The 19,661-nt window shown below is 38.6% G+C and overlaps 2 protein-coding genes across 5 annotated transcripts; one reads left to right on the plus strand and one right to left on the minus strand.

The window, feature by feature from the left end:
* Positions 1-220: 220 nt before the first annotated feature.
* Positions 221-15,322, minus strand: LOC113124292 (calsenilin-like). 4 transcript variants are annotated; one of them, XM_026296912.1, is made up of 12 exons: positions 15,247-15,315; positions 14,707-14,770; positions 11,168-11,244; positions 10,815-10,903; positions 8,460-8,634; positions 3,605-3,729; positions 1,980-2,049; positions 1,784-1,854; positions 1,538-1,645; positions 1,341-1,445; positions 800-862; positions 221-691 (listed from the first exon to the last, which is right to left on the minus strand). In XM_026296912.1, the coding sequence occupies exons 4-12, from the start codon at positions 10,818-10,820 to the stop codon at positions 644-646; spliced, it is 771 nt and encodes a 256-aa protein (XP_026152697.1). In that variant the 5' UTR covers positions 10,821-10,903; positions 11,168-11,244; positions 14,707-14,770; positions 15,247-15,315; the 3' UTR covers positions 221-643. The 4 variants fall into 4 exon arrangements, with proteins under 4 accessions (XP_026152697.1, XP_026152698.1, XP_026152699.1 ...); XM_026296913.1 differs by lacking the exons at positions 11,168-11,244; positions 14,707-14,770 and having other exon boundaries at positions 15,247-15,322; XM_026296914.1 differs by lacking the exons at positions 14,707-14,770; positions 15,247-15,315 and having other exon boundaries at positions 11,168-11,562.
* A 59-nt stretch (positions 15,323-15,381) lies between these two features.
* Positions 15,382-19,301, plus strand: trim69 (tripartite motif containing 69). The gene is made up of 6 exons (XM_026296909.2): positions 15,382-16,166; positions 16,511-16,606; positions 16,952-17,185; positions 17,781-17,803; positions 17,884-17,999; positions 18,106-19,301. The coding sequence occupies exons 1-6, from the start codon at positions 15,531-15,533 to the stop codon at positions 18,648-18,650; spliced, it is 1,650 nt and encodes a 549-aa protein (XP_026152694.1). The 5' UTR covers positions 15,382-15,530; the 3' UTR covers positions 18,651-19,301.
* The last annotated feature ends 360 nt before the right edge of the window (positions 19,302-19,661 follow it).

The raw sequence follows: 19,661 nt of genomic DNA on the forward strand, positions 1-19,661 counted from the left end.
TCTTGTGTATCGAACAGTGAAAAATGGTACAAGACACAAATGAGATTAGAAAAATATGTGAGACACATTTTGGTAATTTGTAGATACATTTCAGACTCACCATTTGTCTATGTGATGAAATTAAACATTAAAATAGAAATATTCAATAGAGGTAATGGTGAAGATAGCTATTTATTTCATCAGATTTTAGGTGACAGCATGACAATGACTGGGCGTCACAGTTACACAAAAACCTGAAGAACTTAGACATATAATTTTTTAAAGTATAATACAATAACAAAGTATTATCCCACTTAAGTTTCCAAGTGGGAAACAGTAAAATCCCTTGTTTGTGTTCAGTGTGGTTTGCATCACATGCTTTTAAATGGACAAAAACTCATGCTCATCTGAGAAAGATGATGCTTTTTCACATTTTTGTCATGTGCAAAACAAAATTAAAATTGTCATGCAAAGAAACATCTCTTCTTCCAGTGATTTGGTTTGACTGGAAAAATTGTAGTCTTTGCCAGTTTGTATTAAAATGTGTCAAATAGAGTGCATTACCCAGTTTTTCCTCTTCAGGATGAACAATGTTATTTGAGGCCCATAAGCTTGCAGCTGGAAACACTATAGCGCATTAGTTGTCCACACCCCACTAAATAAACTAGATGACGTTCTCAAAGAGCTGCATGGAAGCCATTATATTTTCATCCTGTTGACAAAAGATAATAATTGCACAAGATGCATGTGCTGCTGTGCAGAAAGCTGTGTGAGCTCAATCAATCACTGTGTGGTAAAATATGTATGATAATAGTTTTACCTTTTGGCAGGTTTCTATGAATTCATCTATAGTCACCACTCCATCTCTGTTACGATCCATTTTCTGAAAAAAGTAAGACATTTACATATTTAGTGGAGTAGGAAATCAAGTAAATCCAATACTGTGTGTGTGCTTTTCAAGCCCCTACCTTAAAAAAATAAAATATTAACTATTAATCTGAGGTTCAGCACATGCCAAAACTGGATATGACAGATTATTGTCAGATAACGTCTAGTTTTTGAAAGTAGATTTTGGATATTCTGTGAAATTATATATAAAAAAATCAATGCAGTGAAAATACCATGACTCAGCTGCATTGAAGAAATGTGACATTAGGTTTTTTTTTATTGTGTTGAACAGTTTAGATATTACTGACCTTTGTCCACAGATTGTGATGCCAAATAATAAAAAACCAGTGTCCATGAGAACATGAGAAGTGCATTGGTGCACAATCTAGTCTTCAGTCAGCACAATATCTGGACATAATAATAAGTAACTATTTAGACATCAGTGTGGTTTATTGGATTCAGAGCTAATATACCTGGAAGAATTTCTCCACATGCTCAAAGGGGGAGTCGTCTCGTACACTGGGCGAGGTGTACCTGCCCATCATGTCATAAATGGATGTCATTATTGCCAACATTTCCTGCAGAAAACAAAAACACGCATACATTTGTAGAAATCATTCATATATGTAACAGAGATCTTTTTTTTTGTGTGTGAAAAGGTTATTTTTACCTCTTTGGTAATATAGCCATCCTTATTGATATCGTACAGATTAAACGCCCATCGAAGTTTCTCTGTAACAGAGCCTCTAAGCAACACAGACAATCCTAAAACAAAGTCCTGCGAAACAAAAATAAATGTAGCCCACTCAGAACTCAGTCTCTGCTATTTTAGATCAATGACAGATTAATAACTGTCTTCCTCATCACATCACATGAAATCAAACATCAGCAGACACGCAGAACCTGCCGAACTCACCTCGAACCTGATGGAGCCATTTCTGTCCATGTCAAATGCGTTGAACAAGAAATGTGCATATGTGGTTGCATCTGAGAACAAATGAAGGTTATACAGGGTCAAAAATGGCAGGAGCAACAAATTAATTGAACTGGCAATCAAATCAGGCCACCTTTCCATATTTTTGTAGATGGTGTTATAAAGTAGCGTGCTATACCTCCTTGAGGGAAGAATTGTGAGTAAATTGTTTTAAAAGTTTCTTCATCCACGAGCCCACTGGGACACTCCTGTTTAAGGTAAAAACAACAAAACAAAAAACAATCAGTTTTGCTTGTGATGTAAAAACTTTGTCAAACCTGTTGCCAGTAGTTCAATACTATGAGTAAGGTCAGAATCTGAAACAAGACAGCTCAACTGAGCTATAGAGGCTTCTTTTCCCCCTTTGTTGCAAATACAAGTGTTTTGGTGAACAATTCTCTGCCAACAATATTTTAAAATAGTGTCATCCTGTGCCGCCATAGTTTGACTGCAGTGCATAAATATGGCCACCGGGGGGTGAGAAGAGCAAGTTAAAAAATAGCCTGATTAAACTGAGAAAGAAACTGGAAATGAAAGTAAAAAGTTTAAAAAAATGACCTACTTTGTAACAAAAGCCATTTAACTGAACAGACCTCCACCAACCATGATTAGTTTCTTATATCACAAGTCAAAATGGTGAGTCACATGCAAAATATGTTCCTCCCCGGAGGTTTGAGGTGACACATTTACATATATGTAAATATCACTTATGGAAGGGTGAGTCAGATTTTCAGACAAAAAACAAACTATAGCAGCTGACTCTACCAGTTACTGAAATAAGCTGCTGACATATCAGAAACAATACTTAAACAAATAGTACTCAAAATTAGATCATTGTGCATTTATTTGTCACAGAAAACCTCATGAGTGAGGGACACAATACGGAAATTCCACCTGGGCTTTCCCCTGCTACAAAATGTCTGGTATTTTTGGTTAAATCCTGGGGGTTTTAAATCTTTTTCATTTATTTATTTATTTAAATATCATAAAACATCTGCCGACTTCCATAACACTGCAGTTCAGTTGTACTTGTGGTCTTCTTCCTATCCTCTTTAATGGCACTTTGCTGCAGTACATTTAATTGCACATTACTGCCACTAACTATTGATATGCATTACTCGCAACTGCAGTCGGCAAAAATCTGCATCACGTCACCACTGTGCTTCTACCTGTTCCATCCTGTGCATGTGTTGGTAGAACATGAAATATATATGATATGTAATACAGACTATACGGGAACTTGCTTATCAAAACTTTACTCTGACACATTATCCGTGACATAATTTCTATGCTTATCTTGGATTTTGCTGTTGCCTACCTATGTCAATGTGGTTCCCCTGTGATTTGTTTTCCACCGATTAAAACATGTTTGCTTGGAGCCTTGATCTTTACTGGATCAAATATGTTTGGGGTGAAGTGGAACATCAACAAAGAGCCAGACCTAATCTCCCAGCATTAGTGCCCAATTTCACTAATTCTCCTGTCGCCGACTGACAGAAAATCATTGTTTCCAGGTTCCAAAATATTGTGGCAACTATTCAAAGAAGAGGAGACTGTTATAGCAGCAGATAAATGCCCTTGGTTCAGGAAGGATGGGGTTCACAACCACATACAGTATTGGTGAAATATTTGAATGTCTGGAAACTTTTTTGATGTCCATATACTTTTGGTCATTATGCATTATTCATATCACAAGTGAGCAATCTGGACTGCACCTCTAAGCCACTGCTGCTTTAGTTAATATTTCTCTAACTATTGTCCTACATTTTTGAAGCCTCTGTAAAGTGACTGGAGCTCCTTCCTGGTGAACTGGGTCTGGGCTTGGAGCTGATCGAGGCCCTCAGGTTGGTGACGAACCATGGTGAGCTCAAGATCACTGTCACTGCTGTCTGTCAGAGGGAAACAGAGAAAACAGGACAGGTGGGATACGGGGGGGTGGGGGGTGGGGGGGGTCGAGAGAAGGAGGAGATAGCGGTAAGACAAGAAAAAAAAAAAGAAAAGGCAGGGAGGATTTAAACAGCCAGCTAAAAAAAATGTGCACATAACTGAGCTCACCATCTTTACACAAAGAAAATATAAAATTAAAAACAAAATGGTTTGAGAAGGAAAGGTGAAACGGGGGAATGGGAAAAGTGGGTAAGAAGAATGATCAATATGAAAATGAGACAGAGGGAAAAGTGTAAGAAATGGTTCCATTTATGAGAAATGGGCAAATTTATAAGTAAAAAGTAAAACAAACTTGTAGCTTCAGGAAATTAAGTTTTTTTTTTGTTTGTTTTTTTTTTTTTTGTCATTGTACATGCTAATTCACTTTGTACCACTGTGGACATTTCTGAGGTCACTAGAGCACACATTTAACAAAAATGCAATCACATAAATCATATTCTGGCACTTAAATAAAAAGGAAACACAGACAGCAAATAGGTTTTGACTTCAGACACAAAATACGACTCGGAGTAAGAACAGAGGTGTTAACAGTGAGTCACGGCACAGACATACTTCTAGTCTAGTCTAAGACCTGTGTTTGACAAGTCTAATGTCCAGTATGAAAAGAGGTTTATTATGTCAGCCAAAGAGACAACACTGACAAACTCAGTTTATTAAGAGATTAGAGAAACGTAACTTATAGCTGGGATAACATGAGCTAAAGAAAATCAGAAGAGTACTGGTGGTACTCACCATCTTTATGAGATCAAAACACAAACAGAAAGTTGAAAAAGACAAGGGAGAGATTCAGGAGAGGTGGTGAAGAAATGAGAAGGGAAGAAGAAAGTCACAGGACTGTTAAAATATTCAAATCTACAAATAAACAACATTTTAAACATTATTAAAGGTCCATGTTTTTTTCATGTCTGTCTTAAAACAACATTTATGTCCATATAAACACTGAAAGAGTTTCTGGTTGCTTGTTTAATTGTTGCTCCTGTCCATATTGGTCAGACAGACAATCCTCTCCTAATGCTATTCAAATGTAAGGGATATGCAAGTGTCTTTTATTAAAAAAAAAATACAAATGCTTCATTGAATATTTTGCAACATGTGGCCACAATCATTCATAACTTTAGCTATTCTAATCAATGTCAGTATTGTTCTAATGCTGAACAGACCACCATATACAAAAGCTTTAACCTACATCCTATTTTCTCCAAACTTACCTTCCAGTGACAAGGGCTCCCAAATTCCAAACTGTTTGAGCACAATAATAAACAGTCCAATAACAACAGCAATGGCAATTATTTCCATGCCCTCCAAACCCATTGTCGCCATTCATCAGATGCCGTCTGTGCAAAAGCCTCTTTTAGAAAAACTCAATTTAAATCTGAAGTGTAGTTAAATGGAAAAATTTCTTCAAGGAGCTTGCATGCCACAAGCATCACCTCCTGCCATTCATCTCTTTCCTCCTCCTCTATCAGTGTTTTTGTACAGGCATCAGCAATTATCCTCACTGAAATGAAACCCCTGACTTTAACCACTGACCAGTTAAAAAATGTTAGATCGACTGCTGAGCCTCGTTATTGTTTAAGTGAACAGGTCCAAAAACCTCCATGTGCTCTTGCAAAGAATGACCATGTTCAGAGTCTTATTCCCCCAAAATTGTCCAAAGATATCTCCTCTTGTAAGCGATCCATCGGCGGCATTTTAAGTTGTTGGCAGTTCATTTTAGGGTCTTTCCCACAACCCCATCAACTCAGGAGCTCCAACTGCATTCACTCCATCTCCTTCCACTCTGTCCTGAGCCGTGTGTGTATGTGTGTGTGTGTGTGAGGATGATGAGGAGGGGTTGTTAGTGAAGGAATTTCTTTACTAATAGTCTCTGATTGACAGTATAAGCTGTCTTTATTTGCTCAGTCATTTCAAGGATGCAAAGCTGTAAAACCAAGCATTGATCCACATCTGCTGATAGCTGGGATATGAACAGCACTTAAGAGTGAAAGAGCCCTGCCCTGTGTGGCGCTGCTTGTGTCTACTGGCCTGTTCAATGATACATATGGTCAATAACTCAGATGGATTACCTCAAACACTGAAACCATTGTGACTGTAAAAACATCTGGTTATGATACTGTAGTTAAGAATGATAAAGGTGAAGTGAATTATATATGTGCTGGACACTAACTGTGCTGCCAATTCCATGCTCTTGTAATGCTTCATGTAACATACAGAAGCGCTGGCAGTCTGAAAATGCTGCTTCTTGTGAGGATATAAGTTAGTTTTTCTATGACTGTGCTGGAAGACAACCGGAGTAAAGAAGAATATGAGGATAGTTCACAACTGATGACTCTGCACAACATAATGGACTGAGTTTGAGTAGGAAAGGAGGGTGGAGGGCAAATCAATTGTTAAGAGGTAACATATTGGTCTTAGAACAGGGAGCGAAAGCAGTCCAGAAATGCATTTCAATGGCCGGACAGAGAATATATAAGTTAGAGACTCCAAATGGACTGGGCCTTAATGTCTTAATGTCAAATAACTATTAAAATAACAAAAGGTAATGTGATGCCAAAATTATCAAAAGAAAAAAACAAATCTCAATACTATGCCTGCATGGCCTCATGTGCGAGCGTGAGTGCAGTGCATGGTTTTAATAGTTCCTTTTGTTACTGTAAACTGTGGCAGTGCACCCAGTTCTCTCCGAGGAAGTGCACTTGTCTTGCATTGGAGCAAGTTAAATAGCCTTTTAAAATAATATGCTTAACCTTTTATGACTGAGCAGTATAAACTGTGAGACAACAGTTTGCATTTAGTTGTCCTCTGTATACAACTGTGTATTTTTGCAATATTTTCAAACATGTAGGTAAATTCCACCTCATCAGAAAAACACACACTGCTAATACATGAACATGCAAAATGTATGAGCTCATGTGGGAACTTGCCTGCCATAAAAATAATGCAACATTACACAGTTTAATGCACCATAAGTGCTGATCTATCCCTGTTCTTCTATTAAATACAGACGAGAGTGAGGTGGCCTAAGCATGCAGAGATGCAGACAGGGCAGCCATCAGCCACACCATCAGGCTTTAATGACTGCAATGAGAGCTACATTACAGCTCAGAGCTCCGGCCCATCAATCAAAACTAAACGCAACTTCTCGTCACACAATTAAACATGCTCAACATTGCTTTCTGGAAAGGCCTCAATACAGACACTTGGTAGGTTGCAAAGGGGTACACAAGGGCATTTCACTTGCCCCTTCATTCAGTTTTTGTCCACATTTTTCTGTCAGACTTTCAACTAAAGTAATTACCTGACAAACTATAAAGTAAAAGAGCATTTAAGAGCCTTTATACTGCAATATTTCCATTATAAGCACAGTATTCAAACCTGCTCTGATCACTCCCTTTAAAAGCTGATATTATTTGACAGAAAGCTGAAACACTTTCACTTCCAACAGTTTTAAATGGCAATTAGCTTCCTGTCCTTATCATTTAGGATTATTTGACCCTAGAAATATTTTGGCTTTTTGCTTCAGTGGTTGAATTCACATATTATAGAGCTCTCACACAAATAAACAATATGCTGTTATTATTTGTGCATGGCAATCTCGCAGTCCTTAAGTTAAATAGCTCCTTTAAGACTGTGTAATGGCAAAAAAATATTTATTTTAACATCTTAGGAATACTATTTTTAAGGACTTACCTCAGAAAACTACCTAGCATGATTAGTGTAGTGAATGAAAGTGGGTGCAGCCCACCATCTACTGTAGAAAGACAGAGCTGCATTCAGGTGCTAAAATGTCTACAGACCAGCAGATGGCGATCAAGCTGTTATGAAGTGGAGGAGATACAAAATTAGACCTAGACTTCTACCTTGCCGAAGTCCAAATTAAGGATGCCAAGGCTGTACAGTAATTGCATAATCTGCCTGCTTTACAGGAAAAAGTGATATATTGATATATTGGTTACCAGATCATTAGAGCATTTGTTCTGTTATTGTTTTCATTGTCTTGTCTAAGACAAGAACACATGGCCATCTGTCTGTTGGCAGAGAGGGACATCAGCAGTAAATGAGTCTGGAGGACAACAGCAGGTCATTTCTGGAAACCATATAGGGAAAATGTGTCTGTGTAGCATTTTCATTTAATATTAGAAATAATGTAGGAAAAAATATTATAATATTTCCAAGAGAGTGTTTCCACATCTGCTTCCACATTTGTTTAAATAAAGAAAATATGTGATACTGCTTGGCAGACTGCAGAAATGAACATCAATGTCAAGTGCATGCACAGAGCAGACTGTCTTCACTGTCTGGCTGCACAGAAGGTTGATGTCAATAATTTAGATAAACCAAGAAAATTGGGGCATGTAGGGGCAGTCAGCGGAAGACACCGTGCTCTTCAGCTAAAGAATATGCCACTGCCATTTGTGATTCATAAACATGGTGAAAGGGAATACAAATTTTCTGTTTTCTTATTGATCATTTTAACCTTAAAGCATGTTAATGAATTAATTAAGGTTAAAACTATATCTTAAGATAAAATCATTAAGGGGATTTCACAAGGATGAAATGCTCCAACAAAAAAAAGACAACAGTTTACTATTAGAAGGGGAGGGTTAAATATAAATATATTGTTTTGCATTATATTGTGTAAGCCTGGCAGTGGCTCTTTATGTGCCTCTACCTGGCCCTTGCTGCGTGGTGCTGGCGATGATCCACTTGACGAGACAGCACTTCATCAGAGATTTACGTGAGAGCCGTGGTTTCTGCCACTTGGGGCCTTCTGTCTGTCCGCTCGGGTTTGGATCTTTCCCATTGGCATCAGGCAGCAGATCGCCATCCACCGCCTTCTCACCCGCCTGAGGACATACAGAAAGAAACTGTTTTCAGCTCATGATTTTAATTTTCTGTCCCATAGCTTTACAGTTCAGACTCTCACAGCTCTCTTTTACCACCCATAATCTCTAAGACCCCACTGTACACTACCTGCTCAGCCCTAGATTATAGCAGGTGAAACAAAAGCAAGTGGGGAAACACAGAAATGTGGAGAAAACATTATAACATTATAACATCCACTTTGGACCCTGCATTCAAAAGAATGACGAATCAGAAGTTCTCTTACATTAAGACCCACAAACATACAGACTACACAGTTCATGTCATACAAGACCCAACTTATATCAAATTAAAATACATTTTCTTCAGGTAACATATTGATATAGGTTTTAATATGATGGTAGGTTTGGTACTGGCAAGCAACATCTGCTTAATAGTTTTCCTATATATTGTAAAACAAAGACACATGTAACAGCTGGATCAGTTTCAGACACATTGAGATATCCAGCTAATGACATGAACGCCTCAATCAAACCAATACTTTGACCTCTTATAGGCCTATGTTGTACATTACAAATACCAAGTAATCATTTAAAAAGTTTTTGCTACAACATTCAGGCTTTCTCTTAATGTGTGCAGACTTTACACCAAAATGTTGAATTTGTGTCCAATGTATTTTAACTTTAAAGTTAAAGGGATCAGTTTATGCTCCCCTATTTGAATATGAAAGGGTGCCAAAACACACAGAGCATCGTGAATGCCGCTCAATAATTCAGACTCCTTAAAACTGCATCAATAAAAGATCAGAGGTGGCTGCCATAGTGAGGTGAATGTTGACTAAGAGTAAAACGGCGAGTCCAGGTGAACAATCCAAAAGTCACAGAAACTACTGAACACACACACACAAAAGCACACAAACACACAATACGTACACATGTCAGACACACTATTATACACAATTATAATAACCTCAGGCATATGCAGTATGGAGCATATTTAATTCCGGGTCATCTAAAACAGTGTCTGTTAATATTTATTAAAATAAACAAACTAAAATGAAATTAAATATTAATAATATTAATATTTTAGTTCTAAGAATTCATAGCATCAGCAATTAATCAAGTAATGAATAGAGTTTATGTATTTATATAAAATGTAATGTGCTGTCATTAGTAAAACAACATAAGGAAATTTATTTTTTTTTAAAAGTCACAAAATTAACCACAACAACCAAACTAGTCTAAAGAATCTGAAGAGAAGGTGCTTTGCTTTAACATCCAAAAAGCTGCATTATTAAAAGGAAAGAAGCCAAGCGCGCTGTGTAGTGATGCTCCCAGTGATCATCTAGAGTCATCATGAACACCGTAGGCGGCCATCCTCCTCTGATCATCACATATGTTACCTTTGCAAACACACACACACACACGCTGCTAAAACCAATTTCATGTCAGCCAAGCTGATAGCCTCCAAGACTGTTTACTTGAAAATGAGGCTTCTAACAGCTATTTCAATTAAATCTCTTGTTTTCCTACTTGGATCTCATCAAGTCTGGTTTCCTGCAGAGCTCTTTACCACCTGTGACATCCACAATCTGCTTTAAATGCAGCTTTTATCACTGTTTGCCATATGGTTATAATTATAAAGTCTGACATCATTAACTCAAGTACTGTATCTAAGTCACTTGTATCTTACTTCATTTTTATTGAAATGGTGTAACCTACAAACTATATGATCAACAACTAAAATACAATAGACTAACTACATTTGTGGCTTATATACATAATATAATATAATATAATATAATATAAACTTCTTGAACTAGAAAAAAGTAGGCTTTTTTTTTTTACTTACAAGCATATTGTCCTGTATTTTACTACTATTGTCCTGTATCCAGAAATTGGATACTTTTACTTGTAACTGAGTATTTTTTCTTGAATCAGAGTAATTCTTCATCCATAGGAATTTACATTGTATGCCTCTGTAGAAAAGACACTCCTACTTTTTCCTTGTAACATTCAGTTATGTTTTGAGACTTTCTGCTGTCAATAAATTACAAAGTCTTAAGGTCAGAGTAAGTTCGTTACCACAGGTACACTGCAGGCACATACGGTAGCATTACATGAGTAAGCCTTTTGCATCGTAGTCGAATATATTCCAAAAATAAACACAACACAGTATATAGTAAAAAAACAGTGTACTGTACCTGCATTGCGTCTGGATTTGTGGTGCAGTTTTGCAGAAGAATCGCTGTCCTGATCCTCTGTGTGCGCTCCTCTAACGTCCCTCAGTGATCTGCAGCAGTATGCAGAGAGTGAGAGATGGAGAGAGAGAGGAGGGGGAACTGGTATTTGAAGGAGGAGCAGAGCTGATCAGAACTCACACAATAAACACTGGTGTTATTGCTATGATCATCACATCTACCTGTTGCAGGTCAATAAATGCAATATCCTCCATAAATCCACCTCGGTTCTGCTAAAGCCTACGCTGGTCTCAACAAGTGAAAAGGAGGCAAACAATTTATAAGGAGAAGGAGCGAAGTGCGGATGAGGTGCTTACATCGTGACAAATGTTATTAGAGGAGCCAGACATTATAGCCTGCTGTGATGATGTGCGTCTTCAGATTCAGACAGGCGCTAACAAGCAGACTCTCTAAGGAAATTAAAAAGAATTGCTGTGTTTCAGACCATACACACACTGACCAAATAACTATGCTGTTTTCTAGTTCTGTATGATGACTTTCTGTATCATTGTCCCAGGATATAACAATAATAATAACAAAAAGAGTATTATACCTACAGCCTCATCACCAGGTCACAGATTGTTTGTGTCACTTTTATTTAGTTGAAAAAAGAAAACATTTTGCAGGACCAAAATAACATCAAAATGTCAACAGGCAAATCCATAATTTTATTGTTTATTATAGAGAGGAATAACCAGTAAGCATTATTATTTAGAAAGCATACCCATCAAAGGACTTAAGTGTTTTTTTTTATTTTATTACCAATTTGGTTACTTCAGTTCTTAAACATATCAATATCATACAATTTATTGTGCTGGTCGCACTAAAACAGAAGGATGAATAGAGGTTGGCCACATGTTCTTATACCACAGGGAGGAAAAAACTTTCCATCAAAATTTAATAAACAGGCAGTACATTTTTACATTTTTAATGTTGTGACACCACAATGTCAAAGAGGCAGCGGGCTGCAAAATACCTTTGATTTGACACTGAATTTTGAAATGCCAGCAAATTACAGACGGGGTACAGTTTGTCCTGTGCACCTGTTTGTATCTATGGTTTCACATTAACTTGAAAGGTAAATGAATACGAGCACAGGAAGCTGCCTCCTGTGCCCAAAATATGCTCTCGCAATGCCTCTGCATCTGTGAAAGCGCCTCTTCTCAAATTCTATGGAAGTCATGTGGAGGAGGGGGCTTTAAACCAATCTGATGAAAAGAGAGAGAAAGACCAACAGGGAGGGAAGGAAAGAATGAGAGCTGGCTTGTATGAAGCTTATAATGTCATTTCATTTTTTGTACTCACTCATATTTCTTCTTTGTCTATTTTCCTGGTAGGATATAAACTCTGGACTGAGCATGCTTCGGCATTAGCAGTGAAATGTGCATGTTACTGTGGATGCGATTGTAAAAAAAATCCACAGACACACTGTCTGAACTAAACTATCAAAATGTAGTTGTCATTTAGTTTACTAGACATTATTAGTGTGAGATAATTCATTAAAAAATGTTTGTATCAGCTATCATCAGGAAACTGGAGACATTCAATATTTTCATCCTGTCTGTCCATTTGCCTGTTATCTTCCTGCAGGTCTGTCTTACTCCTGCAGACATTGAACTTATTTTTAGCCTCACAAGTTCCAGAGAGCCTCCAGTTTCCCTGGTGCCTTACACTTCAGCTCTGGGTTTAATTGAGGGTGTGTGTTCTGTGCAGATGTGCCTAGTGTGTGTGTGTGTGTGTGTGTGTGTGTGTCTGTGAAAGAGAACCTCTTTTATTCTCTCTTTGCTCAAAATGGTGCATTTTTTTTTTTTTTTTAGATTTGGTCACAAACACTTCCATGCCTGGCTGCACACATTTGTGCACCTAGTCACACTTGATCTCCAGCTGTGCCGCAAATATTCACTGCTAGAGAGATGAACATAACCTTGAAATGTAGCAATGAAACCTATTAGGTAAATTCTTTAACAAATAGACTCAGAGGATGGACTTCAGTGAGTTACATAGAAGTTTTACTTGCAAGGAGTAATGGTCATACAGCACCTTGGTACAGCATGAGAGTCACTGGCTGGTAGCAGCCAAGCACATCACTTTTAATGGTATGATACAAATAAGGTCATGTGAACAGAAAGAGGAGGCAATTTCCCACAGCAAGACGCATGGGTTTTGTTTTATCGAACAGTCAAGGTTAGAGTCTACACAATAACTGTTCTCACTGGAAGCAAAAGTTATGTCTAAACGTTAGGCCATATTCAGCAGTGTTTCGATTATAATAGATTAAGCCACTTGAGGGTAAAACATTTTCTTAATTTCTCTAGCAAAACCTAAGCCTAACCCAATAAGCCCTGTATGCTAGGATTTGTAGCAGGTAGATGAAGCTACACAGTAAAGGGAATATTAAAGATTGTTGTTTATACTGTGAAAACTCTTTCCTCATAGGTCCAGACATATAGCAATAATCTAGAAAAACCAAAATGAAAAGCCTGATAAACAAAACTATGCAGTGAAATATTATGTCTTCCTAAATATGAATAGTGTTCGGAGGCAATACACCTTTTTCTCATCACTAAACTGAAGATGAAAGTTTTCTAATGGACAACTAAACAAGCTTTAATTCATTCAGCATCTATTGTTCTATTTATAGCTTCCAGTTTTCAGTCACTAATCCTCAAAATTTGTTTTGCCTTTCTCTGGATGTAATTTTGCTGAAGATATAGTGAAATATAATCTTTTACCCTCTACTGAAGCAGACTTTTTTTTTTCTTGACCCACCAGGCTTACAGGAATCACAATGCCAAAGTATTTTAACATTTTAATTAACTGAACAATACTAATCCATCCTCTGTGTTAATTAGGTGTGCACTGCTGTGAACAGCTCTAAAGATGCGGTCATGGTCATTTTAAATCAGGAAGTACTGAAGGTTACAGGTTAATTACAGTGTGTGCCATCACATCACCTGTCACCACTAAATCCTCACTGAATGTGAAATTCTGCAGATAAAAGTTTTATATTATTGTGTTTTTCCTTGCCTAATTTTGCACACCATAACTAATGGTGTCCAATGAAAGAGCACTTTTTCATTTTCAGTGAACACAATGTTACATTTGCAAAATATCAATCTGTAAAATAGCCCCACACTCAGGATATGCAAGATATACTGCTGCACCTGTAAATATTCAGAACCACAGAGAACTCCTGCACCTATTCAGCACCAAGGACAGAGACCAAGTTCAGAGTTCACATAAAAACACATTCATGGTGCTCCAGAGGCACATCTGTCGCACATCTGCAGTAAACAGGAGGGTTAATCAAACCTGACACTATCAGTTTGTCAACATTGTCAGTTTGTCATTCTCAGATTGTCTATGTTGCTTGGTCTACATTTTTATGAGTAGTTAAAAAGTAACCCAACACTAAATCTATTTTTAGAGCTAGCAAATTATCACATCCAGTAATTGTGGATTCTGAACCCCCGAAAATCTGTGAAAATCTGCTGAGACACCTGCCGAACCTTGCATTTGTCAAATACAATATTAATATCACTATAATGTATTTTATAATGATATTTCTATATTGATGTAACCATGTTTAAAAATGATCAATTTAAATTTTCAGGCAAAAATGTGGCATTTTACTTGAAATTATACAAATACCACATATTTTGGGATTTTCTCCTCGCAAAATTAGCATTATGGGTATTTATTTTAACACAACTGCTCTTATTGATTATTTTTAGCTAAACTGTTCGTACTGAATTTGTTTAATTTGCAGTTTAGACACCAGATGTCACTATTGTTCATAACATACTGTAGAGACTATAGAAGGATGCAAGGATGTTTTCAGGTTTTTCAAGGATACAAGTTTCTGCCTATTGTTATTTTCTCTCAAGTCATCTTCATCAAGGTCAGCTCATCTGAATACACTGCAAACAACAGATACAATAAGATGTTAAACTAACTTACTCATACATACATACATTTTAAAACTTACATATAGTTTTACTCTCCTAACCTGTGATTATGTTCCAGTGCATAATTACAGGATATCTGTGTTTGGCCTGTTTCTGTGGAAGTGTGATTTCTAACCCTGTGATATTCAATCTGTTCAAAGAAAAAAAAGTGAACTTGCCATTTGAAAGAGTACTAGTTTGTGCATGGTGGGGCTTTGTTCTTGCAGGACATTTCCTTTCACTGTGTAAATCTCTTAAAGATCTTATTTATCCTTCAGCGACAGTGATTACTTAATGAGCAGAGAGCTCTGCCATGAAATTAAATGTTACTCCTCACATATTTGTTGCTGCTCTCTCTCTCTGCCTCAAACACACTCATGCATGGAAGGTCATGTAAAATGGATTTACATTGTTCTGTAGTTACTCTAGCAGATTAAAAGTTTACTTACTAGGACTTGCCCAGATAAACAAGGATAGAAGATCCTTGGTCCGCCTCAATTTCCTGACTAAGATATGATGTCAGCCTTCAGGAAAAGGAGGGGAGTCCGTTGGATCCCCTCACTATATGCTGAAGATGTGAGAGGCTGAGTCTACTTCTGCACCACCCCCTTCATTTCCCCACAGTCAACAGGAAGACTGGAGGCCAAAGAGAGCGAACACACTCTGCAGCAGAGTAGGGACATAGAGTGCCATCCGTACAGTCAGAACAAAGGGAAACAATCAAGGCAAAGGAATGAGCAAGAATCAGAAAGAAGTGAAGAAAATCCAGTCAGTTTATCTGCAGAACTTGGAAAAATTAAACCAAGGGATAATGCCAGACAAGAAAACCTGGATACCAAAGGAAGGAGACTTTGTTATGCAAGCATCAATGGAAAAACTGCGACAGCCTCCCATAACTGGCCAAGTAACCAAAAGCTCAGCTCACAGAATCAGCAGAGACCTGACCTGCTCCATCTGCCTGGATCTTTTTAAGCAGCCGGTGTCCTTGCCCTGTGATCACACCTTCTGCCAGGGATGCATTGAGGGCTACTGGACTGGCCCCCGGGGCCCTGGGCAGGGAGGCTCGGGCTCCTGCCCTCAGTGTAGGAAGGTGTACCCTGGGCAAAGCTACAGGCCCAACCGCATTGTTGCCAACATAGTGGAGAGTTACTGTCAGGGTTTGGAGGAGAGTGGGACTGGAACCCATCTGGCAGATGTTGGGGTGGTAGAGAGGCCTCCTGCTCCGGCCCCTCGCTGCAACAGACACAGAGAGGAGCTGAAGCTTTACTGTGAAGAAGACCAGGAGTTGGTGTGTCTGGTGTGTGGAGTCTCCCAGGAGCACAGGAATCATACCATGATGTGTGTTCAGGAGGCTGAACAGAAGTACAGGGTGAGTAAATGCAGAACTGACATTAACAGTGAATCCGTTAAAGAACATTTCTGAGACACTATCTGTAGAACCGGTAACTGCAGATTAAATGATTTCTGTTTTTATAATTTTATACATAACAATTTCACTAACTAGTGCATTACATTAATCATGGACTTTGCCTGCACTGTCTCTCAGTTGCCAGGTTCACATGTTTGGTGCGTCCTACACACAGATGATGACACAAGGGATTATTTGCATCTGCACGTGTATTTATTTTGCACCTGAAACAGCTGTGCAGTGCAGTTGTGACAATGCATGCGAAGCATAAGCAGCTCAGCCATGTTGTGTCTCTGTCCTGTCAGGCGTCCCTGAACAGCTCCATGGATTCACTCAGAGCTGAGCTTAATACAGCCCTGCAATATGACAGGGAAGCTGAAGATGAAGTTAAAAAGCTAAAGGTGAGAGAAGACACTTCTGAAACTAGATTTCAGGATTCATACCATGTTACACAAACTACAGTCAGTACTGCATCTACATCTGCAAACATACTCTCATATTTCTAACACAGACTGAAATAGAGTGAATTGCCAACTGAACTTTGCCAATTTCAATTTATGAACACTTGTTTTTAGAATAATTCTGACTTGAAATTATGTGGGACTCTCATTTTTGATTTAATCAGTTTTGAAAGTGAAATTAAAATGACTATAAAGGGAAAAGTGTCAGTACATGAAAAATTATACAAATGTTATCCTTGCAAAGGTGCTTGATCCCAATGACAATACCTTTCATCCTCCACCCAGGAGCACACTGCTGATCTGAAGCAGCGCATTGAGGCCCAGTTCAGCGACCTGCACCAGTTTCTGTACCAGGAGGAGAAGCTGCTGCAGGTGAAGCTGAAGACGGAGGAGCGCAGGGAGCTGATCCGTCTGGATGAGCACAAGGCCCTTCTTTGTGTGGAGATATCCCGTCTGCAGAGAGCCATCCACGAGATCGAGGACAAACTCAAAGAAAAGGACCCATTCACTCTGCTTCGGGTATGTTCAGCTCATATGGACTTCATGAACAACACAATGAATATCATCCATCTGGAGGGTATTAACAATATGATGAGTCAGCCCTGGGGATGATTAAGGGGGAAAAGTGCTGATGTTTTGATTTAAAACCTGTTGTGGTGCCAAAACCATTTATATCACACTGAAGCCAGGAAAAGGAAAGTTAAGAATTTAACTGAGCAGGGTGTGACCTCTTTGGCCTTCCTGTTTAAGTTTGTGTACAATTTTTTGAAGGCATTAAACATGTTAGTTACGTCAGTTTGTTTGTAGTGTTTAAAGAAATGCTTCTCTTCAAGTAACAAAGGACTTTTGCCCTAAATGAGCACAGGCAGGATGTAGGTCAGTGATCTCACATGTTGATCTAGGGGATAACAAATCTTATTCAGGCAAAGAGCCATACTCTGGCCATGGCTGTGGGACTTTCCCCTGGCCACAGGGAGATCCCACAGGGTGGGATTGCGTGAGCGCAGACATTGATGTAATGTGGAAAAAGCTTTCTCTTCTTTCAGATATAATAAAAACTAATCACTAGTCTCTGCTTCTCCTTTCCTGTGTTTATTCCTGTGTCTCATTTCAGAGCATCAAAGCCCTGCTCCAGAGGTGAGTGTGGGAAAGTCAGACTATTTCATTTGCAATAATAGTTTCTCTCTGGGCTGTTCTGACTGCTCTTTTGTTGGCAGGCCATCGCTTAAGTTTGAAAAACCTGCATTTACACCACCCAGCCTATGCGAGGGTCGGTTTGCGGGGCCCCTGCAGTACAGAGTGTGGAAATCCATGAAAGCAAGCATATACCCAGGTAATAAATCAGAGTTTAGGTCCACCAGTTAAATACATTTAAACATTAACATATTTTTTTCTAAAATCTCTTAAATCTTTTTTTTTTAACCTTGTCCTGTTTTTAGTTCCAGCAGCCATCACATTTAACTCCAGCACAGCCAACCCTTGGCTCAGCCTAACTTCCTCCCTCACGTGTGTTCGCTATCAGACCTTTAACCACACCGTGCAGGACAACCCCTACAGGTTCAATGCTGCCCTGTCACTGCTTGGAAGCCAAGGCTTCACCCATGGACGCCACTATTGGGAGATTGAAGTCTACAGCAGCACTGTCTGGACCGTAGGGGTGGCTCGAGAGTCGGTGCCCAGAAAGGGGGTCATCAAAGCCCTCCCAACCAACGGTTTCTGGACTCTCTCCCTCTCCTATGGGATACAATACATGGCTGGTACATCCCCTCCCACTGTCCTGTCCCTGGAGGAACCCCTCACCAGGATTGGCATCTACCTGGACTACAAAAGGGGCCTGGTGTCCTTTTACAATGCAGAGAGCATGACCCACCTCTACACCTTTAGGGAGATCTTCAATGAGGCGCTGTACCCCTACTTCAACCTGGGCTTTCTGGATAAAGTACATGAAAATGAGCCTCTTAAAGTTTTCTTACCAAAGATTTAATCAGCTGATTACCAAAGAAGCTTGAAATCAGTTATATATATATATATATATATATATATATATATATATTTCTCCAATAGAAACATGTATATGTAGAATTTTTTGTAACACACTGTTCAGTATGTAGACTGGATCTACTGCCACACATTTCATTTCAGGGAAGCTGTGCTTCAGTGATGAATGTGAAACTATCTGGCTACCTGACTGTTGTGAGATTGATGTAATATGACATTATTGTTTTAAAATTACAATTTAGTAACTTTTCTTGAGCATAATATAGTATTACATTGTATGAAACATCTTCACACTTTACACCCAAACACACACACACACATGCACACGCACACACACACGCACACACACACACACACACACACGTTAAGTTTTTGCTTATTATTTGGTATCATACACTCATGATGTATTTGGTGCATTCAGGGACAATTTAAAATGGAAAATGGGGCATACATGTAAGCAAGTAAATGGGTTTAGGGCGATTTTATGTATGTAACCAAATATCTTTGGTTTTGCTATCTTTCGTACCTGTATGATAATTTGAGCGTACCACTGGTTTACTTTGGTTGGTTGGTACATGTTGACGCATGTTGAATGGCACCTAATATCCAATAATCTGAATAAAAAGTATTTCTTAAACATTTGATCCAAAGTGTGCTCCATCCATCCATCCATCCATCCATCCATCCATCTATACCCACTTATTCCTAACAAGGGTCTCTGGGATCTGCTGGAACCTATCCCAACTCTCTTTGGGTGAAAGGCAGGGGTACACCCTGGACATGTTGTGCTCTATCCAATGCAAAAATAAACAGTATTTGATTACATATTGTAGATGTTGAATACTGAGTACACTGACAAATGTGGCCCTTAATTTCATTATTATCCATGACACACTGCCTGACACACACTGTCTTTTGCATGAGAACGTAATAAATATTAACACCGGTCAGAAGAAAAGCAGTGGAAACACAATATTTTTAAAAACAAGTGGTATTT

The sequence above is a fragment of the Mastacembelus armatus genome, chromosome 12, assembly GCF_900324485.2.
Source record: "Mastacembelus armatus chromosome 12, fMasArm1.2, whole genome shotgun sequence".
NCBI lineage: Eukaryota > Metazoa > Chordata > Actinopteri > Synbranchiformes > Mastacembelidae > Mastacembelus > Mastacembelus armatus.